We start from the raw sequence: 26,333 nt of genomic DNA, 5'->3' as shown, positions 1-26,333 counted from the left end.
AATTAGACTCGTTTTGAGTTTAATTCTAATTGAATTTGAATTTTAAGATAAATTTGATTAGATATACTGGAAAATAGAGTGATTTAACTAGAATTCGAGTTCAAAGTTTAATCTGTTCAGCTCAATTACACACCTGGCTACCCCTCAATCCCACTACTACACAAAATATATGTAATACAAAAGAATAAAAAAAATTAAATATAAGTAGATAAATACAATCCAGTTTGATTGCAGTATAAATTCATTTGCACTGGTGCAAAACTATGATAGTGCAAATGATTTGACTGCAAGTTGTGATTTATTTTTATTTCAAGTTTTACCTTATTTTGTTTGGTTGCATTGAAAATGAAGTAAAATAAGACGTAAAGCAAAATAAAGTAAAATCCAAAATAAAATTAGACCAAAATTTGTAATTTTTTCATTTGCACTTTCATACATTTTTACCGGTGCAAATAAAATTACACTGCAACCAAAGACAGTATAGAGATAAATCTGTTTTTCTTTTTCTTTTTTTTTTTAATTGTGCAGTTGGAGGATTTTGCTGCAATAAAGGTAACATCCTTGACAGCTGGCTTCTTTTGTTTGTCTGAAAAAAAAAAACGTAAGATCTTAAGCTTAGCTTCATTCCATTGATATAACTAAGGTACAAGTAATGCAATCACTAAAATTTCGTCCCTAGTCAACTTCATGGTTACATAAATTTTCTTTTAACCAACAATTTATTTGATCTTAATTTTTTTTTGGTAAATTACAAAGACCCTCTTTTACTATGGTTCAGTGACAAAGTACCCCTATTCTTTTTTTCTTGCCACAAAGATGCCTTGAACTTTAGCCATTAGACAAAGATCCCCTTGGCCGTTAAGTCAGATGACGAAAAGCATTAAATTACCAAAATATTCCATTAAACTTTTTCTATTTTATTTTTCTTACTCTTTTTTCTCTTAAAACCTATTTAACTTATTTTTTTCCTCCTTTTTGAGTTTCACTTCACATATGATGATTATGGCCTTGACATTTTCCTATTGACTGAAGCTGCCTGGACTCTTTCCCTCTTTTTCTATTCATTTTTTCTTGCCAGTGCTCTTCTTGTGAAAAAAAAAATGGAGGAGCAGAGAAGAATCTAGTTTCAGTCCAGGTAGCTTCAGTCAGGAGGAAAATATCAAGGCCATAATCATGGTATGTGAAAGTGAAACTCAAAATGAAAGAAAACAATAGATTAAATAGGTTTTAAGAGAAAAAAAGGGCAAGAAAAAAAATAGAAAAAATTTAGTGGGGTATTTTGGCAACTTAATGCTTTCCATCATTTGACTTAAACGGCCAAGGGGTCTTTGTCTAACATCTAAAGTTTAGGGGAATCTTTATTGCAAAAAAAAAAAAAAATACAGGGGACTTTATCACTTACCCCATAGTACAAGGGGGTCTTTATAATTTACCTTCTTTTTTAATTTTTTAATTTGATATAAAGTCTGATTAGATAAATATAAATAGATAGAGATGAATGCAGCGAGGAGAAGGGCTATCAACGGACTAGAAAATCAAACACCCATATTCTTTTCCAAATCTAATTATCGTGTATTTGGACATTGGAACTTGTACCCAATTAATAATTTTAATGTAGATTTAATGCTATCCGATCTGATTAAAATTCGAGTCTAATAAAAATTATTATTATATATTATAATTATGTATATATATATAGATATTATTTATAATTTATAAATTTATAGATATTTATTATACATATATTTAAAAAAATAATTAATATTTTTTAAACTTTTTTTAATATTTTAATCATTTTAAACACAATAAAATAGTTATAAATGAAATCCCAATCTGATCTAAAATCTAACATAATAATCGAAGTGTCGAACATAATAATCTAACATATATATTTTAATTATTCGAATGTGCATATGGAAACAGCTGAATCCGATTCGTTTACAATCGTAGTGCGGAGAGAAAAATAAATGAATTAAAATTTTAGCATGGTACGTAGTATCGACGTGAAGCCAAGGCAAGAATTGGCTTTATTTTCCATGGTAGAGATTGTTGTACTGAATCGTTATCTCCATCTGCACTTACAGTTAACTTGTTAGTCTAGGATTGGTAGTTACAGACCAGTAACATTAGGGTTGGAAGCTCTTGCACGTGCTTACCACTTTATTATTGAATTAATGATATTTAAATTTGAAAATTTTAATGTTTTTTATGTATTAAATCTAAAATTAATTGTAAATATTGAATAAACATCCTAAATAATTAATTTCCTTTATTTTGAGTCACTCTTGTCGCACTCGCCTTGCGCTGGGAGGAGCGATTCGCGATCACGCAAAATTTGTGTTCCTTCTCCTTCTCTCTTTCTCTCTCTCTCCCCTTTTTTAAGCTTTCTCTCCTTCTACGTTCTACCTCTGCTAGATCTGCGATTCGACTCGAAAAGCATCAAAAGGAACAAAATTTTTGTTTTTGTCGGTTCTTTTTCTCGTATTCGGCTTCTGCCAATTAATCGATCTGGATCTCTGGATATTTTGAGGACCTGATTTGTGATTTTCGAGGCCTCTGTTCGTTGAATACAGATGAATAAAGCATTTTTTCGAGGGTTTCCGACTCGTGATTAGTATGTAAACGAACATGAGGTCTGGGATGCCTGCAACGTCCACTTCAACCTCTCCGGTTCCGTCTGAAGATAGTGCTGATATGTCCATCTCACGTGAGTCTCTCATTTTATTTTCTTTCTCCTTTTATTTTTGTTTGAACCGTCGATTCGGTTAGTGTTGTTCCGATTATGGTCAAATGGCGATTTTGTTGATACTTGGTTGGATTCAGGATTGTAGCTTTTGGCTTTTTTTTTTCCTTTGCAAATATACATATTTCCATCCTTTTTGTTGGGGGGCGGGGGGAGAGGGATTTTAGCTGATGAAGTATATATCTTGAACGAGATTTGTGGTGAATTTTTCAAATTTTAAGTGATTAATCCGTTCACCAAAGCCCGTGGGTGAATAAAAGCCTAAGCCAATTATTGCATCGATTAGAAGTCTTTTAATTGGTCGCACTAGGGATGTATTGATAACCATCTTGGGTAAATACTAGCATCAGTTGGGGCTTTTGACTTGTGTGATGGAATTCATCTGAAGGTCTATGGCATAGTGCTAGAAGGATCCAAAATGCTTGAGGATCGGTGTACAGCAGCCCTAAATATGTATCTCGGACTGATCTAAAACCATGATCAGGTTCGATTCAGGACTATATATTCTGCCTTTTATATACTAAATTCATATTTATGTGATTTTTTTTGGGGGGGTGTGTTTCTGAGATTTTTTCTATAAAATAGTTGTAAGGCCAGCTATTGCCTTTATGAAGTGGAGTTTTTGGCAGTCAAGGAACAACATGTCCAAAAAATGAGTTTGTCAGAAATGTATAAGTTGAGATTGGTGAGTGGAAAAGCAGAAAGCATAAGATGAGAAATGAAGTCATTTAAAGCAACCTAGGTATAGCTCCAATAGGTGATAACGTGAGAGAAAGTAGACTAAGATGATTTGATCACCTAAATAGAAGGCCATCGACAGCACCTGTTAAGTGATCTTTTGCAAGTTGAAGGGGCTAGAGGGTATAGGGGTAAAACAAAAGGGGCGTGGGTTGTTGTAAGAAATAATTTAAGTTCTCATAACTTAACAATGGATATGGCATTAAACAGAGCTGAATGGAAAAACTGGACCCATTAACCGACCCCATATAGTTGGAACAAGGATTGGATAATGATGATAATGACGACTTCTGTGTAGGTAAAGGTTAACTGATAAATGTAGGGTTTGTTAAACTAAAAAGTTTCAAGCCCACCATAAACGATCCATATACTAGGGCCCATGGATGAACAAAAGGCTTAAGACAATTGTGGTGTTGGAGTGAGTCTAGATGTATCATTGTGGAAACAATGGTTTCACTTGATTGGATTTATGATATATAGATAATTATCTTGGATGAGTACAGGTGTCATTTGGAGGAGGACCTTTGAAGATATGATTTATTTGAATGTGTATGCTAATGGTGCCAATTGGACCTTGGATGCTCCAAGTAATAGGGTAAAATAGGAGTAACCAATAACCAACTTAATTTTCACTCCTTTCCTCACTTGGTAGATGTCATGGTTGTTTGGAGTTTGGACAGCTTAGTGAATGTGAAGCAGATGTAGAAAAGGAGAGACTGTTGAAAAAGAAATCAACTTTCTATAAATTCATTCACTGACAATTTTGAACTTTAGGTGTTTCTGAATTTGATCAATTTGTGTTGTTTAATAGTTATTTTCTGGTTTGTTGTTCCAATTGGAATAAGATTAATCATCTTAAAGGGTCAAACTGGTAAATGGTTTTTTAATAGAGTTTCCAAAATTTTGAAAAAGTTAAAGTTGGAATTCTATCACTTTACTTTCAACCTTTTTCTTCAAAGTTTAAAACTTGTCTTTTTTGAATGAATTTTGTGTCATTAGATAGGTCATTTGGTTATATATCCAACAAGGCCAAGATATTGGAAATCTGACATGATTTGATTTTCTTTATAATTTTTTTTTGGGTTGATTTAGTGTTTCTTTTGGCCTATTTAGCTCTAACAGGATTGTTAATCAGTATTTCTAGTTGTTTTAAGAGCTGGAGTCCATACTCCATTCTCAAGTGTCTCTATAGGTTAAGTATATGTTTATCTTAGCTTTGAACTTTTGAAGCAGTTAGAAGTTCTTTTTGGTCAGTTTCTTTGATGAGTTGAAGTTTGTAAAGGGAGATTTGAGTCTAAATGTGGAGCCTATAAATAGAATTTCGATAATTGAACTTTTACAAGAGTAATAATAAAATGAAAGTTTTAAGTTTGAGTATTTTCTTTCTCTCTTTTCTTCTATTCTATATTTCAGAAACTCTTCTATTTTCCTTTTCTTTGTACCACATCAGATATGAATTCTTTCTTTCCCACCACTTATACCATAGTATGACTTCTTCCTACCTGTTCTACATCACTTATTTAACGTGCTTTTAGAGGGGAAATCCTTACTGGAATGGTTTTAGCAGTAAGATAGGATATGAAATGGCTGTTCAACCCAATTTCAGCTTGCAAAATAGGTATTCCTTAACTGAACTCAATTGAGAAAATCCTTATTTACAACTATTATGACAATGAGCAATGCAAACTTCTTGTTCTCATCGTAAGGGAGCAATGATGTCGAGAATGGAAGAATGTTCAATGTACCAAATGTTGTATCAACTTTCAATCATCACAAAGAGATTCTCTTATTAGTCTCTAATAACATCGACAACAGATTGTATTGTTAGTTCCTGATGCTCCAACAACAGGTAATCAAACTTCTTTCCTTCTATTGTTATTGATTAAAGAATAGATCTCTATCTATCCATCTAGTCAATTGCCAGAGATTAATTTTTTTCTTCTCTCCTGTCTATCTGTGTTGCAGTTTAATTTGTCTTTTAATTCTTTCTTCTTGTTGTTTTGGATTGGCAAAATGTATAGTTCCTCATTGTATTGGGGTAGAATCAATATTGGAAATTTGGTTAACTTCTATGCTTTCTGTCTAATACATTTACCCTATTCCCAAAAAATGTGTCTTTTCTGAATTCTTTATTATTACAGTTCCAATATCCTCTGACCACAATAACTGTGATGCATTAATTTTTCTTATTATAAGGGAAAAGGAGAAAATAAAAGAGAAGACGTTAATATGCTCAGGCATACCTGAAAATTGAAGTATGTTTTTCCCAAAAATTTCATTTTCTGACAGATTTATTCTTTTTTTTTTCAGAACTCCGTGAGAAGCATCAATTGGAACTAGAAAATTTGACTTTCACAACACAACCATTCAAGACATTAAAGCTTTTCACATTGGCTACCACTGATTATGTTAAGAAGTCAATATTATATATTCTGACAAGAGGTGGTTGGCCTCTGCTTTTGTGTACTTTGGTATTGGCTTCCGGAATTCTTCTTGTTACCTTCTTTGATGGTCCTCATGAAAAGGTATCATGTTAAATAAACACTTTTAACTCCTTTCTGTTTTTTCGAATGCTTTATGCTTGTACAGTGCTATTGTATACCATTATTAATATGCTTAAAAAAGGAAAGAAAAAGAAAAAGAAAAAGAAAAAGGGAAAGAAAGAAAATAGAAAGGTTTTCTGTATAGTGTCAGTAGTCTGCCTATATAATTTTCTGGGAGGTCTTTTTGTGTCATTTTCATCCCCTCTGTGTATATTTTCTTGATATTTTGTTTTTTATAATACACAGTTGCTTTTTTTTTTTATCAAAAATTTGAAAAAAAGAAAGAAGTAACAACAACAACTATATAAAGTTTTTTGTGAGGTTTTCTTCTCAGTAATCTGTTTGTACCTTCTCTCTTTTCAATCTTAATACCAACTATTTTCAAAATATAGTAATTTTATAGTCATCTGAATAGTTGGTTTTAGTTTAGAGCCAACTATGTTTCTTATGTGAAGATGATATGAACCATGCAAATTTTACTTCAGGACTTCATAGGAGTGAATTTCATGTCTTTATCAACTCTTTGATCATGTATACTGTTTATGGTCAAATTTTCCCTCAGGTTGATTTGATTAAAATGACTTTTTCTTTGACATTTTCCCAGCATGTTCAGGAGTTTCTTCAATATTTCCATTTTGGATTGTGGTGGTTGGCCCTTGGCATAGCATCATCAATTGGTTTGGGTAAGTAAAGTTATTCTTTCTAGTTCTATAAAAAGCTGCAATGACTAAGTCTTGTTAGAATGAACTTTTTGTTGTTAGGATCTAGCAGCCACAGTAGCTATTCCCATCATAGACATAAAGGGTGTACTTCTAAATCAGCTTCTGTGCATTTGAATTTACCTTCCTTCTGCACCAAATTCACTTATCTTCTAAAATAGCTTCTTTTACTTGTCTTACTCTTGGAGTTAAAGGTTTATCTTTTTTTCTTTTTTGAATAGATACAAGAAAATCCCCTAAGAAGCGCAAGGGGCAGCCTCTCCAAACAGCAAATACACAAACTACAACAGAGAAAACATGAATGTTGAAATTAAAACAATAGTTACAATTGTGCCCAGAACAATGTTTCCCTATTTATCCCTTGTTTTGCCAAGACATCAGCAAAAGCATTAGCTGATCTCCCAACCCATTGTACTGTTATAGACATATTTCTTGTCAGCCATTTGAATTTCTTTAATTCATTTTTGTAGTCCCAAGTGACATCCTCCAGATTATTTAACCAGTCCACCACTGTCTTAGAGTCTCCTTCAATCAGAAGCTGCTCCACGCCCACTTCTTTTGCAAGAAGTATTCCTTGTATTGCAGCTAACAGTTCTGCCCTGATAGAGTTCCCAACTCCTAAAGGGCCAGGGTAGATTAAGACAACCTCTCCAGCCTCATTCCTCAGTACACCTCCCATCCCAGAGGGACCTGGGTTACCCTGGCTACTCCCATCAAAATTCAGCTTCAAAGAACCAAGAGGAGGGGGGACCCAACTAGTCACTACCCTTCCCTTGTAGGAGGAACAACTTGCTACCAACTTCCAATCCTTCCAACAATCAGTAAAAGTGAAATGGTTAAATAATTCTAGTCTTTAACCAACGTAATGACCTGGACATAATGCAGTCCTTTAAGGCTTGACTACTTCTTCCTTTTTCTTGGAAGATTCTGACATTCCTTTCTTCTCATACTGACCATAACAATGCTGCTCGCAAGCATTTCCACATTTTCCTTCCTCTTTTATGGGGCCAAGAGAAGAAAGAAGGGTTAAAGATTGTGCTTACTTCTGCTGGCATATCCCAACTAGTGTTTTAAAAGGCGTGGGAGGCATACGCCTGGAGGCGTGCCTCCAGGCGAGGCGCTCCCAAAATGCCCTAAGGTGTATGCCAGAGGCGCTGACACCTCTGAGGCGTACGGCTCAAGTGTAAGAGGCGTATGCCTCTTGCGCTTTTCTCATGAGGTGTGCTAGAGGCGTACGCCTCATGCGCCTCATGCACATCTGATATGAAAATACAAAAATAAAAAGAAAGAAGAAAAAAAGAAAAAAAGGAAAGGAAAGGAAAGGAAAAGACAAGAAAGGGAAAGAAAAGGAAAGGAAAGAGAAGAAAAAAAAGAGAAAAGGAAAGAAAAAGAAAAGTAAGGGAAGGGAAGAAAAGATAAGGGGAAAGAAAATGGTTTGCACCCTGTCCCTTCGATTGGGGGGCTTCGCCCCCCAGACCCCCTGCCCCCTTTTCGATGCAGCCTAATTTGTATTTTTGAGTTGGGGGGGTCTTGCTCCACTTCGCTCGCTCACCTTCGCTTCGACAAGACCCCCCCTTTGAACTACTGTTATGCATCTTTATTCTTCTTAATATAAAAGTTTTTTATTAAAAATAAAGAAAAAACTGAGATCCCCCCTTCCTTTTCATCCTCCTCATACCCCCCTCCTCTTAAGGAGGCTTACGCCTCTTGCGTTCTGAATTACGCCTCACACCTCTAGGTAGAGGAACGCCTCGTGTCACGCCTCCGTGTTTTAAAACACTGATCCCAACTATACCCAAACAAAGATAGAAGCCAAGCCCTGAGCTCTGCAGTTACACTACAAGATAAAAATAGATTATTACAATCCTCACCATGAGATCTACAAAGAGTGCACTAGTTTGGTGAAATACAAAGGACAAGTCTTCTCTTTTGTAGGTTATCCATTGTGTTTACTTTACCATGGCACACTTCCCAGCACCAAGCCATAACCTTGGGGGGGACCGGCCTACACCAGAGTTCTTTGGAAGGGAAACTTTGTTGAGAGGGAGATTGGTAGAGAACTTGAAAAAGGAGCCACAAGAAAAAGACCCATTGGAATGAATGGCCCAAATCCTTTTATCAGGTTTCGAGGGATCCAACCAAACCTTATCAAGGAGACATAGAAGAGTAGACAAACACTCAATTTCCTCATCCCTTAACCCTCTACGGAAACCAAAATCCCAAGACAAAGCTAGTAAGAATAAATTCGATGGAAGGAATTTTGAGATCACCTCATTTTTATACAAGGAAACAGAGTACAACGAAGGAAAAAGGTCTTTCAAAGGGAGATCTCAAACCCAAATGTCCTTCCAAAACCGAATAGAATTACTTGAACAAGCATCATACCTGACACAGGTGAGGAGCTACAGAAGAATTTTGTGAATTGCTTTCCAAGGTGTGGCTAAGTTAGCCCTCCTTGATGCACCAACATCCCAACCACTCTCTGAACATCCATGAATACTCTTCGCTACTTCGTGCCAGAGTCTATCCCGCTCCAAAGGCCATCTCCACAACCACTTCCCTAACAGAGCTAAGTTCTTTTTAAGCACATTCACGAGCCCTAATCCTCCCTCCTCTTTGCTTCTACCCACAACCCCCCAATTAATTAAATGGTATTTTTTACCTTCTCCCGATTCCCATAGAAAATCTCTCATCAACTTTTCCAACTTCTTCACTTCCCTAGACGGTATCCTAATGATAGAGAGATAATAGGTAGGTAGATTCATGAGGGTAGCTTTTATCAAAGTGAAGAGATATATTTTTTCTTCCACATAGCTAATCTCTTCTCTAACTTCTCCAAGATTGGGTTCCAGAACCTACTCTCCCTAGGGTTTGCTCCAACAGAAACCCTAAGTAAGACAAGGGCCAGGAGGAAATGGAGCACTCAAGACAGCCTGCAATCACCTCAATCTCCTCAAAAACTAAATTTACTCCAGCTATGCAGCTTTTTCCTAGATTGATTTTCAAATTAGAGACTCCTTCAAAAACTGTAATCAATTCTTTCAAAATTTCCACTTTCTCACCGAAGCCTCCCTCACAGAAGATCATCAAGTCATCTGCAAATTGAAGGTCAGTGACTGGAATTCGGTTTGTGCCTACTCTCCAACCCCTTATCGCATCTTCCCTATCAGCTCTAGTGATAATTCGACTAAACACATCAGCTACCAAGGTAAAGAGGAAGGGTGAAAGTGGGTCCCTTGGTCTGATTCCCCTACTAGCTGGAAAAAAAATACCTCACCACCCCGTTTACTAGGATGGAATAGTGACAAGAGATAACACAACCAGTTATCCAACTACACCATCTTCCCCCAAACCCACACTTCCTCTAAACCTCTAGTAGGAATTGCCAGTCCACCAAGTCATAGGCTTTCTCCAGATCAAGCTTACAAACAAAGCCTCTCTGCTTGGGCCTCTTCATCTCTTCCACACATTCATTGGCAATCAGAATCTGATCAATTATCTGATGCCCTTGGATGAAAGCCCCTTGAGCCTGAATAATAATGGAGGGGAGGATTTCTTTAATCCTTAAAGACAGGACCTTGGTCAGGATTTTATAAATACTAGTCACCAAACTAATTGGCCTAAAATCTTTAGGATGGAGAGCATCAACTTTCTTTGGAACTAAGGCCAAGAATGTGGAATTAATGCCTTGACTGACTATATGCTTCTCTGCGAATGCATTAAAAACCTCACAAAGATCACCTTTTATCACCTTCCAACAATCCTGGTAAAAAGCCATTGTAAAACCATCTGGTCCTGGAGCTTTGGAACTGTCCATCAAAAAAACTGCCTTCCTAATCTCTTCTTCCTCAAAGTTTCTTTCCAACCACCTAATCTGATCTTCCTCCAACCTTGGCCAATCAATCCCTTTGATTCCCTCCTTTCTTCCAAGGGTCTTCTGTAAATCAATTTGAAATGTTCCACAAACTTCCTAGCAATATCATCCTGGTTAGTGAATTCCTTCCCCCTACCTCTAACTTAGACACAATTTTTTCTCCTTATTTGCTACATCATGAAAAAACTTAGTATTTCCATCACTTTCCTTAATCCATCTATGCCTCAATTTCTGCCTCCAGCTTATTTCTTCCCTCAGTCGGACCTCTTCTAGGTCCTTCTTCAACTGTCCCCTTGGAACTCTCTCCTCCTCCTCCATTCTAGATTGAGCTTCTCTTTCATCCAACTCTTCTATCCATGAGTTTAGATTCACTTTTTGCTCCTAAAGTCTTCCAAAATGTTCCTTATTCCAAACTTTTATTTTGGCTCTTATCCTCTGCAGTTTCTTGTGAAATCTTACCCCTTTCCATTTTATCCCCCTCAATTCCTCATTCCACCAAAATTTTACTTTATTCACAAAATCCGGGTGGGTTTGCCACATGTTTTCAAACCTAAAGGGTCTAGGTCCACTGATAAAATCTTCCACACCTATTCTTATAGGACAATGATCTGAGGTCACCCTAGGCAAAGCTCTAGATACTAAGTTTCCCCAATAGTTCTCCCAATCAACATTAAAGATAAATCTATCCAACTTCAACCACAAGGGCACTTCTTGTAAATTAGACCAAGTAAATCGAGCTTGCACTAATGGGATCTCCTTTAACTCACAATCAGCAATAAAGCTATTAAACTTTCTCATGCTACTTGTGATGGTTTGTTGGGAGTTATTAGTTTCTTCAGAAAATCTTATCACATTAAAATCCCCTCCCAAACACCATGGACCTTCCCATAAACCTTGAATTGCATATAGTTCCTCCCACATGTCATTCCTTTCTCTATAATAATTGGGACCATAGACATTAGTTAACACCCAAGTGAAGTCATCCTCTACATTCTTAAATTTGATGGAAACTAAGAATCTCCCTATTAACTCCTCCACTACCTCTACTACATCATCTTTCCAAAGTGTGACAATCCCCCCTGAGTCTCCCCAAGATGGGGCTGGAATCCATCCTACTCCTCTAGACCTCCACACACTCCTCATCCATCTTCAATCCAGCTCTGACAACTTTGTTTCTTGCAACATAACAATGTCAGGCCTTTCCCTTTTAAGTAAGTCCTTAATCACCCTCATTTTCCTTGCATTCCCTAAACCCCTAGCATTTCAGCTAACTATCCTCATAGGCACAAACCAATAGATCACCCTCAACCTTAAACCACAACTCCTTCAAGCCCTTTCTCCTATCAAATTAGTCTTTCCACCTCTGACCTTTTTTTCTTTTCTTTTTTCTTTTTTCCCTCCCTCTTCTTATTGAATGTTTCCATCTGTTCACTCCTTTCAGCCCTTGCATCAGCCTGATCCCCCTCACCAAAAACCTCCACTAATGAGGTCTGAAGTTCTCCTCTAACAGGGTCATCCCCTTCCTTTCCCCTACCCAAGACCGCTTCATTGAACCCATCCATATATCCTTCATTTTGCTTGAGTAACACAAACTCTGCAAATCAGTCTCCAAATCAGTCTCCAAGCTTCATCTAATTCTTCACTCTTTTCTTCAAGATTCCCTTCCCCAACACTCCCTTCTTCCACCTCTAAGCATACTTTTGTCGTACCTTCTGGATGGGATGCTGGTACATCTGTTTCAGGCATAGCACACTAGTTAGTATCCACAAATAAATTGACAATCATACCTGATTGGTTAGGGAGAGCATTCAGAAAGCTAGGACTGGGCTGTTTGCCAAAGATGATCGAGTCTGGTGTCATTTCCTTACAAGGGGACTTTTGTAGTGTGTTCATGGTAAAGTTAACAACAACGCCTTACTTACTCCCTTGAAGACCCAACTCCAGTACTCCCCTTTTTGGTTCATCCTTATCCAAGTTCAATAGAGAGGGTTGAGTTTTTCCATTTAAATCCCGAGTGCCCTGAGAGATTATGTTGACTTCCTCAGTTTGAGATATAGAAGGAACTGTCCAGCATTTACAGCACCTCCTGTACTTCTTTCTTCCTTGGAATAGTCTGCAACAGTCCCCTCTTCTTCTAAGAACAGAACCTCTGTATTCAAGCTTCCTGTTTCTATCAAGTTTTTGTCTTGTGCACGGATCAAGACTACCCAGACTCGAGGCTCCATCTGACTCAAAGTCCTCATCACTACTGCTTTCTTCTCCAGGCCAAACACCAGATTCTAGCCTTTCTAACACAGACCCCTTGGTGCTTCTTGGATTCCGCCTCTCAGGCGACAGCCGATTCAGGTTCTTCGCTGGGATCCACTGCAGGGAGCAGCTTGAGTGTTGACTCTGCCCTCCCTTTCGAGAACAAGCAGAAGAACTCAAGGATGAAGATGATAGATGATTAACATCGTCTATAAGAGGTTCCCTCCCACTGTTCCGTGCTGCATTAAGTGATCATGTGACCTCCCTGTGGTCACGTGTGGACTTAAGTGATCATGTGACTTTAGCTTTTTAGAAATGGGCTCAAAACTGGGCCCAACTGAATAAGATTTTCTCTCCCTTGGCCCAGGAGAAATAAGAGGGTCCACGGGCTTAGCATTCTTGCCCGGCCCCACCTGAATATTAGGCCCACCATCTCAACCCACCCCCAGTTCACCCAGTTTCTTTGTCGGCCCAAAAGCTGGCTTCTTAAAACTTGCCTCTTCTTTATTCCCCCTCCCCAACCTTAAAACTTTTCGTGGCATTGTTCCCAACCACTTCCCATTGAACAGACCAGCCAGAACTCTTTGAATAATGTGATTACTGAAAGGGCATTCTCTTGTGAAATATGGTTCTTTATACCATTCTATGATAGGTCTGAATCTTGGGGAAGAAAGATTTTTTGAATTTGCACATTGTCATAAAAGTGACGTCTTCTTTTATCTTGTTTCTGAGAAAGTGAATGAATATACTCAAACTCAGCTCATTTGGCTTTGTTTCTGTTGTATCTTTTGCCAACATGGTTTCTGATAAAGCTAATGCTTTAGTAACTGTTGTTTTTACTGACTGACTGACTTCTATTTTCTTCTCTCTTTCTTCTTTTTTCCATTTCTCTCTCAGGGTCGGGTTTGCACACTTTTGTGTTGTATCTGGGCCCACATATAGCACTTTTTACAATAAAAGCCATGCATTGTGGCCGAGTGGATTTGAAATATGCCCCATATGATACAATTCAATTGAACAGGGGCCCTTCATGGCTTGAAAAGGATTGCTCGGAATATGGGCCTCCAGTCTTTACATCCTCAAATGGTGTGATGGTTCCCCTCAGCAGTATATTACCTCATGTTCAGCTGGAGGCTGTTTTATGGGGCATTGGTACTGCACTTGGGGAGCTTCCTCCTTATTTTATCTCAAGAGCAGGTAAGTCTTCAATTAACTAAGGTCTTTTAACATGTTCATATGTAATAAAAAGAAAGGTTACCGGAAAGGAACTGTACCTGTAAGGTTGTTAAAAAACAGATGCAATGCTTATTTGTTTATATTTGTTCATATGTAACTCAGCCATGAAAATTAAATGTGGTGGGATTTTATTTTAGTAGCTGTCAACTATGTAAGAGAAACTCTAATGTTTGAAGGTGTTGATTTTTCAATGTGGCATACAGTTGTTAAATATTTTGGCACTGTCAAGAGCACTTCGACAAGAAGAATTTCTAAGTCATGGTTTACTGAAATAGTAGTATTTAGAAAAAATATAGGATGCTATGGAAGTTTATCAGGATGATGTGGTTACTGAAACATTTTAACTTGTATTTTTATGCAGCAAGTCTAACAGGAAACAAAGTGGATGCTATGGAAGAACTTGATACCTCACCAAGAGAAGATGACAGTGTCATAGCCAGTCACCTGAAGCAAATCAAACGCTGGCTCCTTTCACACTCTCAACATCTGAACTTCCTTACCATTTTAGTACTTGCTTCGGTCAGCTTTAGCTTTCCTCTCCCTCTATTTATTTAATAGAACTTTTGCAGTAAAGAAATTGATTTTCTTTTTCTTATATAAGAGAAATAATGCTTGTGTCTTTAATATTAAGTTTCCAATTAGTAGTCTTTTGATCAATTATGTTAGGTTTCTTTTATCAATAATAGAAACGATTTCATTAAATAAGAAGTTTAGTACAATTAAAAAGGAAAAAAGGGGAAGGAATAAACACTCCTACCCCTCCCCAACAGAAAAAATAGTTACAACACAGCCCAAAATAAACTATTCCTTCCCACCCCTTGTTTAGCTAGTCTATCAGCAAAGGCATTTGTGTCTCTTCTGACCCAATTGCAATTCACCTCTATCCCTTGTAGCAGTTTAATGGTTTTCCTCTTCTCACATATATAGCACCACCATCCAACCTCCTCTTCTTTTTGGAGCCAGCTTATTACAAGCTTTGAATTACCTTCAATTAACTTCTTCCTTGCATTCAGCTTCTTAGCCTTTTGAATCCCTTTCATAACAGCCATAATTTCAGCCCTTAAGGAGTCCCCAGTTCCAATTGGACCCGAGTAAAATGCAATGACATTTCCCTCCTTGTTCCTAAACATTCCTCCTATGCCAAGTGGGCCGGGATTGTCTTCACTACTACCATTGAAGTAGAGCTTAATAAAACATCTAGGCGGTGGGAACCAAACAGGCCTAACCACCTCCATAAAAGGGGCAGAAACAACTACCTCTCTCCAATTTCTCATCACCTCACCACAAAGACATCCTTGGAAAGATCCAATGACTTCACCAAGCGGACCACCTTGATTGTAATAGCTTCAATGGTAGCTTCTTTGCTTCTTTCCTTTTCAAGAAATTTTTTTTGGTTCCTCTATTCCCAAATTGTCCAACACACTGCTGCCCTTGTGCAGCTCCAGAGCATTATTCTCCTCTTCTTTGACCAGCTTACAAAGGTAGGTGCAAAGAAGCTTTGTATATTAGGTGGAGGGTTCCACCTACACCCAAACAAAGAAGAGAACTATTCCCAAATTGAAGAAGAAAAAGGGTAGGAGATTAATAAGTGATAGCAATTCGTGCCATTAACTTTGTAGAGGGAGCACCAATGGGGGGAAGGCACTAATTAGGTCTTTTTCTTTGCAGTAACTCACAAGTATTAATTTTTTCTAGATACATTTCCCAGCACAAACCACCCACCCTAAGCGTAACAGGTTTGCTCCAAATCTCCCTAAATAGGAAGGTAGACCCTTGATTTTCACTTGGTTGAATAAGGGATGAGAAAATGGAACCACATGTGGAGGTGCCAGAGAGTGATAGGGTCGAAATTCTCCTATCCCTTTTTCCAACATCTAGACAAACCCCTTCCAAGCTTTGTAGTAGGTTTATGACACTGTCCATTTCGAAATCATGAAGCCCTCTTCTGTAACCCAGATCCCAATTACACCCAGCACTAGAACTAGATGGATCCAAGAAACAAGATATAGGTTCCTCCCTATGTTTGGAAAGGGGATAAAAAGAGGGGAATTGTATCCTTAGTGATAGGTTGCCCACCTAAACATGATCCCAGAATTTGACAAGATTTCCAAATCTGGGACTATGTTGGAGTCCAATAAATTAATTTGTGTCATCTATCTGTTGTTTGAGCTGCTATTACTTACTAATATTGTTTGTGGCAACTCCATGCCAAAATAAACTTTTTTCATATAAACATGTATTTGAATTTTGCTTTCATTTTGGTGCTTGGTATTTAGTATAACATTTCAGTCAAATCTTGTTTAACTAATTCAGATTTGCACATGTAAGATATGCTTTGAGGAATCAACTTCACATGAGCATATTCTCTTGTTAATTATTACTGCTGCAATTTGATGTATATTATGAGTTGGGCTTAAATTAAGTAAAGCTTCAGTTTAGTTTAATAAAACAAAGAAAACATGTTTTAAATGGACAATAAGGACAGAAGAAATAGTTCAAAAAGCCAAAAAAAAAGTGTTTCCATGTACTTGGGTCCTGTATTTCAATTCCATAGAGAACTTTGGTAAAACATTTATTGTAACTAAGAGCAATATCCGGATGCAGGTATTATTGGTATCTCGTACTATCATCTTTCTTGGTAATATGGGACCAAAACTATACCTTTTAGAAAAATGCCTTCAAAGTCAAATGACATAAAGATTTCCCGAATTCTGTCATAGTATAGCACTATCACCACTTCATACACATGTCCTGTTGATTTACATTTTAGTGTTTTAACTGGAAGGATATTTTCAGGTGCCAAACCCACTATTTGATCTTGCTGGCATCATGTGTGGCCAATTTGGAATTCCATTCTGGAAGTTCTTTCTTGCTACATTAATTGGAAAGGCTATTATTAAGACCCACATACAGGTTTGTAAAGCATCTGCTCATTCTTTAGATCCTGGAGGCAATGTCTAGTAGGGGTATTTGGCTCTTTTGTTATTTTTGGTTTTTATCTTCTTTTTTTTTTGTTTATAAGGTTCTATCTCTTCTTATCATTATCACCCAACACTAAGTTTGAGAAGATCTTTAGAAGTACAAAAAGAAAATAACTGGCATATTGCTGTGAAGTGTCTTGATTTGCAACTAGATCACAGAATCTGGATCCAGTTTGAAAGTCATGTCCCTATTTTTCTATCTTGCAGACGGTTTTCATCATCTCAGTTTGCAACAATCAACTTCTCGAGTGGATAGAAAATGAGTTGGTTTGGGTTCTTGGTCATGTCCCTGGTCTCTCATCTGTCCTTCCCAATGTTGTTGCTAGGCTGCATTCCATCAGACAGAAATACATATCTCCCCCAGTTCCGGTGCATTCTAATGTTAAGGTATTATTTCTTTGTTGAGTAGTATTACCCACATACACAAAATGTACATGCTTTCATGACATAGACACAGTCCCACTAACACAGATGTTTGCATGTGACTGGCCATGCATTAGGCCATAGTTTTCAAGGCGCCAAGGCGAGGCTAGGCAACAGGAGGGTGCCTAGTCGCCTAGGCAATGGATTATTTTTTTAAGTAAAAGCATGTATCCTAGGGTAGTCCCCTAGGTTCCATAATCATATTTCCATAATAAATATCCATAGTTTTCATAAGTATAAACTTCATATTAAAGTATAGAAAATCAACATTTTCATGAGAAGAAAAAAGAAGAAAGAAAAGAAAATTAAAAATATTATATATATATATATAGGGGCTGAACCCCTATTTCTGTTATAGGAAAATGAGAAAAGAAGAAGAAGAAGAAATTAGTATATAAACACACAAAATTAGTAAAGAAAAAGAAGAAAATGTGTTGATTGGTTCAGGTTTTGAAGTCTTTGAGGGTTGAATACAGCATTTAGCAATGTTTATGTTGATTAAACCCTAACAAATAAGAAAATAATAAAAATAAATTAGTATATAAACACACAAAACGAATATTTTAGTTTTAAAAAGGTCTATTTTATAATTATAACCTCAAAAAATTAAGAATATAAAAGTTTTTCATAGCTCGCTATAGAACACTGCTTAGCGATTAGGGGTGAGGCGAGCCTCCAAGGGCACCTTGTTGCCTAGGCGTCTCCTTGACAACTATGCATTAGACTTGCCTTTGTAAATTTTTACCTGCCATATGATGTGTTTACAAATGTCAGTAATTACAATAAATATATAATATGGCAAAGCACTGGTATGGAATTATCATCTAAGCCTTGTCCAACTATATGGGGTTGGCTACATGAATTTTTTTCTGCCATTCCAGGATGTAATAAATCTCAGCTTGATTTCTGTTCTTTTAGAGCTTCTGTGATTTTTTTCTCCATCCCCCCACACCCTAGTGAGTCAAGAACTACTGAATGAAATGAATACCATTTAGTCTTGCTCTTGCAATACAATTTCAGTTATTTACTTCAGAAATTTGAAATTACTGAGTAAGAGGAATGCTAGTATGGCATTTTTATTTGTTCACAAGTGTATCATACACCACAAATTGGGAGCATTGCAGCAGCACAGTGCGCCTCTCATTTGATTATACTAGCTCATTTTTCCAGGTTTGTGGTGTGTTATTCTCCTGTATTGAAAAAGAATAAAATAATTATATTGCTAAAATTTCTGTACGAGTAATAACCATAATGCATGTCCTTGATGCAACTATAGATATACCTTTTTCTTGGACTGGTAAGGTGTATCAGACTATCAGGACATAGTGGACCTCTTCATGAGCCATTTGGATCACTTAAACTCTAGACTATTGTAAATATTATAACAACTTTATGAGATGGTAAGAACCATCTCCATGGGTGATTCTTTTTCTTTTCCTAATATAGAATTACCAGATGGAGCACATTGATTCGAGTGTCCAGACTGATAAAAACGTGGAAATACATATGTTCTAGATATTTGAACTGTTTTTAATATTCAAGTTGTTGTTTTAAAAGGAAGTAGAGGCATATTGTGTGGCTGGATACCAAGCTGTGAAACAACGAAGGGCGGAGACTTGGACTGTTCCAGAGGTGGAAGATTACAATTTAATTTTGATGGTTGTAGTCTGGGTAACCTGGGGAGTTCTGGAGTGGAGGATGTAATTAGAGATTATTACCAGCAAATTCCTACTCAGCTTTTCTGGCCCAATAGGACAAGGAAATTCCTCAAGGATAGAAACAATGTCTTTGATTCAAGGTTTGAAACTAATAAGCATGTATAGCATGAAGGATATGGAAGTTGAGACTGCCAAACAGTGATATTTTGAATGCAGAAATAAGAAGATATTCCATGCAGTTTTAGATATCTGGTTAGACAGGCACAATATCTAGGCAACAATTTGAATGGCTCATTCAAATGGGTGCCTAGAAGTACAAATTCCATAGCTGATTCATTGGCTAGAGCAGGAGCAGTAAAGGACCATTTTAATAGCTCATTCAAATGGGTGTGCTGTTTTGTATTCTGTTTGTATTGGAATTGTACGTGTACAGTTTTGGCCTGTTGCCTTCTCAGTGGGGCAACTTGGAGTTCTCTTATGAAATGTCACCTGTATTAAAAAGGGGGCAGTGGAATTATACAAGAGGAGCATATGCCTTTATGCTTCTGATGCACTTTACGCAGGAGGCGTATGTGTCATATGCTCTTAGCTTTTGAGACTATTTTTATAATAAAATATTATAAATAGAAGTGGACAAATGATTTCATTACATTCTCCATTACATATATTAAAACAATAAAAGCATGGAAACCCTCCAAACTTAGTTTTTTGTAACACCTATAAAAAACTTAGTTTATTATAATATCTATAATAAATAAAATACTATAAATTGAAGTGTGGGCACCATTGCTTTGATTGCCTTTGATGCTTTACATTCATTTAAACTTGGGATGGCATATTTTTTTTTTATAATAATGTTTTTGCAATTCATGTAATTGTTCTGAAATTTTGCTTAGCAATTTTGCAAGTTATGTATTAATAGCTGATGATACTTATGATACTAAAATGTGGTACCTCAAATTTATATTTTGTTGAGTTGGTCCGAGTTGTTTTTTATTTAGTTAGGAAGTTGTTGGGCTTTAGGCCCATTAGTCATATGTTTTTTTAAGTTGTGACTGTTCAGCTATATTAGGAGCCGCCCTACTAAGGGCATCCTTGTAATATCTCATCCTTTAAGTTAAGTATAAATATAATGAGAGGCAGGCGGATAGGGTTAATTTTACAATCCCGGTTGACTTCCTACTCTTTTCTTATTCTCCCTTCTTCTCTACTGTTGAAATCTTCACCTTCCCCCTCTTTCCTTTCACAAGAAACTTGACTAAATAAGCAATTAGTGATTTCTACTTGGTATCAGAGCGGGCCGAAGGTTCCTTGAAGTTGTTCTCTCATGCAGCCCTAGATCGGCCGACTGCATGGTGATTTAAGAGGTTGATCGAAGTTCTCAAGTAAGCCTAGTTTTTGGATTTTTTTTGGTGGATCTGTGTGTCCTGTAGTTGGTCTAGGGTTTCTCACCAAAATCAGGAAAAACTAGAGAAAGGAGAAGAGTCTTGTTTCTGTTGGACTCTTCAATTTTGACCTAGGAAGTGGTGCCCTAATTTTTTAGGGTTCCTTAGAGTTTTTTTGTAAGGGGCGATTCAAGTCCTGCCTGATTTGGAGGCTTCTAAAGAGAGCGGATGCCTCTTCTCTCTCTTCTCTCGTTCCACAGAAAAAGAATCTTTTGTGGGAAGAAAGTCTAGGACACTAGAATGGTGTTGTTGGTTCCAAAAAGTGTTTTGTTTGATCTTGTTGCAAATTTCATTTATTTTCTTTACATTTTTTGAGAAGCATGGAGGGCCACAGAGTTGAAAATAAGCCCGGGAGTGAAATGGGACTAATGGGAGGAGGTGCTGGAGACCCTTTCGGGGTTGGGACCATTACTACAGTTAGGTTGGATGGTGCAAATTACTTAGAATGGCCACAATCTGCAAAGATGGCCATTGGTGCTCGTGGGAAATTAGAGTATATCACGGGTGAAGAGGTGAAACCCGAAACTAGCAACTCCCGGTGGGTACAGGAGAATTATATGGTGATGACTTGGTTGTGTAATTCCATTTTGCCCCATATAAGTAAAAATCTTTTATGGGCAAATGCAGCTAAGGAAATATGGGATGGGGTTGCAGAAACCTATTCACAGAGGGAGAATGTTGCTAGGGCTTATCAGTTGAGAAATCAGATTATTTCTACAAGGCAGGGAGATAGACCTATTGCAGCCTATTTTTCGGCCCTTAAAACCCTGCGGCAGGAGATTGACCATTTAGAGACATTTGCTTGGGAAACTACTAAGGATGCAACTACCTATCAGAAACATCTAGAGAAGTATAGGGTGTTTGAATTTCTTGTTGGCCTTAATCCTGAGTATGATATTGCATGATAACACCTTCTTTCCAGGGATAGTATTTCTCTCTCCCAGGCATATGCCTTTGTGTCAGGGGAGGAGTGCAGGAGAGATGTGATGATGAAAATTCTTATTCCTGATCAGTCTACCATGGTAAGTGCTGTGAAACCTAAACAAAGTGGAGATCGGGGTGGCATTGAAATCAAGAAGGAAAAAGAGATTTGATCTGTGACTACTGTAAGAAGCCTAAACACACAAGAAATACTTGCTGGAAGCTTCACCCACATCTTGTGCTGACTAGATTGAAAAATAAGAAGGGAAATGCACACATGGCAGTTACTGGTGACATTCCGGCCCCTCCTATTATAGCTGCTCTGGAGTCTGTTGTAGCTGCTGCAGTAAGGGCCGAACTTGAGAGGTATGGGCTACTTCTAAACCAGCGGGATACAACCAGTTCCAGTTCAGCCGCAAGCGGACAACAATGTACAGGTGGCACTAGTGGAGTCCACTCTACTTCCTTTGCTCACACATGTAGTTCACACGTCATTGTAAATTATGTTTCTACTTCAAGTAAGGAGGGACCTCCTTGGATTATAGATTCTGGAGCCTCAGAGCACATGACCCAGAGCTCTATTATTTTTTCAACTTACTGGCTCTGTTCTGGCATATATAGGGTCTCCACAGTTGATGGATCCCATGTTCCTATTGCTGGGAAGGGATCTGTCAAGATTAGTGATTCTATTTCTCTATCCCTTGTCTTTCATGTTCCCAGATTGAGTACTAATTTGTTATCTATTAGTAGTTTGACTAAGAACATAAACTACTCAGTAATTTTTTCTCTTGGTCATTGTATTTTTGCAGAATCTGGATTCAAAGAAGACAATTGGGAGTGGTCGTGAAGTGAATGGAATCTACCTCCTGGATGTACTTCCTCCTCATCAGTCATCATATCAACAGGGATAGTGAGTCAGGGTCTGTGGGTCAAATTATGCTTTGGCATAATCGTTTAGGCCATTTACCTTTTTCTTCTTTGAGTTTTTTGTTTCCAAAACTTTTTGAGTCTGTTAGTTTGTGAAATCTGGAGTGTGAAGGTTGTCAACTTGGAAAGCATTGTAGACATTCATTTAAACCCAGTAATAAAAGATGTTCTTCTTTTGATGTTATTCATTTGGATGTGTGGGGGCCTTACCATGTTTCTTCTATGGGAGGCTATCGATATTCTCTTATTTGTGGATGATTTCTCACGATACTCTTGGATTTACCTGATGAGATCCCACGATGAAGTATCACCCTTGGTGAGGCAATTTCATCAAATGGTACTAACACAGTTTGGAACAAGAATAAAGGTGTTTAGATCCAACAATGCTGGGGAATATTTTGAAAGACACCTTGCCTCATATCTGTTAGAATATGGTGTTGTCTATCAGAGCAGTTGTCCCTACAGTCCATAGCAGAATGGTGTTGTAGAAATGAAGAACAAACACATTGTTGAAATTGCAAGAAGCATGATAATCACTTATACAGTTCTAGTTCGGTTTTGGGGTGATGCAGTTCTCACCTCAGTATATCTGATTAACAAGGTGCCCTCTCGTATACTTGGATTCAGCACCCCATTCAATCTCCTTTTTCCTCAGGGGGAGATGTTTCATATTCCTCTCAAGGTGTTTGGGTGTGTCTGCTTTGCACATATCCTTGGTCCTCACCGCTTGAAGTTTGATCCCAAGGCGAAGAAGTGTGTCTTCCTTGGATATGCAGAGAATCAGAAAGGGTATTGCTGCAATGATCCAGTCTCTGGGAGTCGGTATGTTACCATGGATGCCACCTTTTTTGAATCCACGTACTTCTTCTCAAAGAATCCTTCTCAGGGGGAGTGTTTTGGGGAAGTGAGTTAGCAGTCTATTCCTCTCCTAGTTCCAGTCCCTGTGTCTACTCCTATGCTTGACCACCACCCTGTGTCACCTACCTTGCCACCTCCTTTGCATTCTGCTTCTCAGCATTACTTACTACAATGACTTTACAAGGAGGTTGATTCCACTACAGCAGAACTCGCATCACTTCCTGTCGATTCCTTAGAGACTCCAGATTCGACTGACATGGATTCAGGTATTCCTCTTGGTCTCGCTACTGTTTCAGTTCACATTGATTCTACTAACACTGTTACAGATAACCTTAATCTCCCTATTGCTCTCAGAAAAGGGAAGACAAAGTGTACTGCTCATTGTATTTCATATTACTTATCCTACAGTGGACTTTCTCTTTCCTACCGTGCTTTTCTTTTCTCTCTTGATTCAGTGTCTCTACCCAAGGGTGTTAGTGATGCTCTCTCCAAACCTGAGTGGAAGACAGTTATGCAGGAAGAGATGGCGGTTTTGATTAAGAATCAAACATGGGACATTGTGGATTTACCAAAAGGCAAGGAGACAGTTGGATGCAGATGGGTTTACACAGTAAAATACAAGGCAGATGGAAGTATAGAAAGGTACAAGGCAAGACTTGTGCAAAAGGGTACACACATACCTATGTCATTTATTACTTAGAAACCTTTGCACCAGTTGCAAAGATGACCTCTGTTCGGATACTTCTTTGTCTTGCTGCCTCATACTCTTGGCCCTTGTTTTAACTTGATGTGAAGAATGATTTCCTAAATGGGGATCTGCAAGAAGAAGTGTATATGAATCTTCCTGCTGGCTTTTACAATGATACTGAAAAGGGAAAGGTATGCAGGCTTAAGAAGTCACTTTATGGCTTGAAACAAACTCCCAGAGCATGGTTTGACAGATTCAGATAGGCCTTGATTGCTTTTGGCTACACTTAGACTCAATCTGATCATACCTTGTTTGTGAAGTGAAGGGGATCTTTGGTGTCAGTTCTAATTGTTTATGTGGATGATATTGTTGTCATCTGGAATGATCTGAGTGAGATTGATGGTCTGAAAAGGAACCTACCTAAAGAATTTGAAATTAAGAATTTTGGAGAACTGAGATACTTCTTAGGCATTGAAGTTGCAAGATCAAAACATGGAATTTTTCTCTCTCAAAGGAAGTATGTCTTGGATCTTCTTCAAGAGACAGGGAAGCTTGGAACAATGGCAATCAACACCCCTATTGATCAGAACCATAAAGTCAATGCATCAGAAGGTGAACCAGTAAAGGACATTGGGAGATATCAGACTTGTGGGTCGGCTGCTATACTTGTGTATGACAAGACCAGGCATTTCCTATACATTAAGTGTGGTAAGTCAAGTTGGGAATGTGTGACATTCACTCCCAACTTGAGGGGGAGTGTGAGTTGGTCCGAGTTGTTTTTTATTTAGTTAGGAAGTTATTGGGCTTTAGGCCCATTAGGTTATGTTTTTTTAGATTGTGACTGTTCAGCTATATCAGTAGCTGTCCTACTAAGGACATCCTTATAATATCTCATCCTTTAAGTTAAGTATAAATATAATGAGAGGTAGGCGGCTAGGGTTAATTTTACAATCCCGGTTGACTTCCTACTCTTTTCTTCTTCTCCTTTCTTCTCTACTGCTGAAATCTTCATCTTCCCCCTCTTTCCTTTCACAAGAACCTCGACTAAATATGCAATTAGTGGTTTCTACTTATTTAAATATAGGGATTTTATTATAAGAAATTGCAAAATGTAAATGTAAAGTTTTCTAAATTCTCATTAAATTTCCTGTTTTTATTTATGTATTTGTAATTAAAAACATCCATTCTCATGAGGCTTACAACTTTCACACCTTAGGGTAGTGGAACATCTTGTATCATGCCTCCACATTTTAAAACATTGATTTAAGTAACTTGCATTGCTTTGAATTTAGGGGTCATTACTTGGTATTCTAGTTAATATCAGGCTGGCAAGCATTAAAATGCTGGTTCAAGTTTAAGAGCAACCTGTTTGTGCTAAAATACCAAGAGTAGTTCTGTATCCAGTGCACCTTTCTCAAGATCCTGGATAGCCAAGACCTGCATTGCATGACCTATTTATTTCCTCGAATTCTTCTCAATCAGTTGTTAATGATCCATTTTTTGATTTTGACAGAAATATTTAATTTATTGTTAAAACTGACCCATATGCATGAGAATCTTTTTACCAATACCAGGGATTCATTTAGTACCTGGAGGATTATTTTAGTGGTCATTGAGTATAACTAAACTTGTTTTATTTAGCAGTTTGTGTTTCTGGGATTTGTCAGGTTATTCTATCGGCGTAAAAGGATCTTATCATTTCCTTTTCTGTTACCATCATAATGACCTCTGATTTTCATTTTCTTTTGCTGTTATTTTCAGGTCAAGAAATGGGATCTGTCCTTGGCATCAATCTGGAACACTGTTGTTTGGCTCATGCTGCTTAATTTCTTTGCCAAAATTGTGACAGCAACAGCACAAGGGTTTCTTAAGAAACAGCAGGAGAAAGAGTTGGCTGCATTGTCATCAGAATCCAGACATTTAAATGGAGAGACAGACGCAGTATCCAATTGAACTCGTCTAGTCTCACCGGATCCTTGTACTGTTTTTGTTTCAAACAAGCAATTGAAGGTGATGACATTCAAGTTTGGCATTATTGAAGCCACCCCGAGCTTTCTCTGCATCAAGTCTCCCATGTGTACAGAAAACAAACATGAAAGAAAATGGAAGGGGAAGTTGCAGGATTATTTATTGTAATAGGAAGCATGTCGAGGGTGGTGCATCAGTGCATTATTCTAAAATTGTTGGAATTGTGAAGCAGGAGCATTATTTTCCTTGGCCAACACCACGATTTTTTTTTCTTAACCATGCCTTGTTGAGAAATAACTCTTAACGTACAAGACCATACTTGAAACATTTTCCAAGAGGCAAAAACGAAGCATATCTTTCTCTC

At 37.6% G+C, this 26,333-nt stretch overlaps 1 protein-coding gene across 2 annotated transcripts; it reads left to right on the top strand.

Moving 5' to 3' along the window:
* Nucleotides 1–2,248: 2,248 nt before the first annotated feature.
* On the top strand, nucleotides 2,249–26,333 carry LOC148861864 (vacuole membrane protein KMS1-like). 2 transcript variants are annotated; one of them, XM_088984645.1, is made up of 8 exons: nucleotides 2,249–2,707; nucleotides 5,792–6,006; nucleotides 6,629–6,707; nucleotides 13,762–14,061; nucleotides 14,462–14,619; nucleotides 16,897–17,013; nucleotides 17,289–17,468; nucleotides 25,763–26,333. In XM_088984645.1, the coding sequence occupies exons 1-8, from the start codon at nucleotides 2,629–2,631 to the stop codon at nucleotides 25,952–25,954; spliced, it is 1,320 nt and encodes a 439-aa protein (XP_088840771.1). In that variant the 5' UTR covers nucleotides 2,249–2,628; the 3' UTR covers nucleotides 25,955–26,333. The 2 variants fall into 2 exon arrangements, with proteins under 2 accessions (XP_088840771.1, XP_088840772.1); XM_088984646.1 differs by lacking the exon at nucleotides 25,763–26,333 and adding an exon at nucleotides 22,338–22,641 and having other exon boundaries at nucleotides 2,269–2,707.

This window comes from Nelumbo lutea, chromosome 4, assembly GCF_056320005.1.
Source record: "Nelumbo lutea isolate HS-2025 chromosome 4, American lotus-T2T, whole genome shotgun sequence".
NCBI lineage: Eukaryota > Viridiplantae > Streptophyta > Magnoliopsida > Proteales > Nelumbonaceae > Nelumbo > Nelumbo lutea.
The sequence above is the reverse complement of the archived record's forward strand: the minus strand, read 5'-3'. Positions and strand labels throughout refer to the sequence as shown.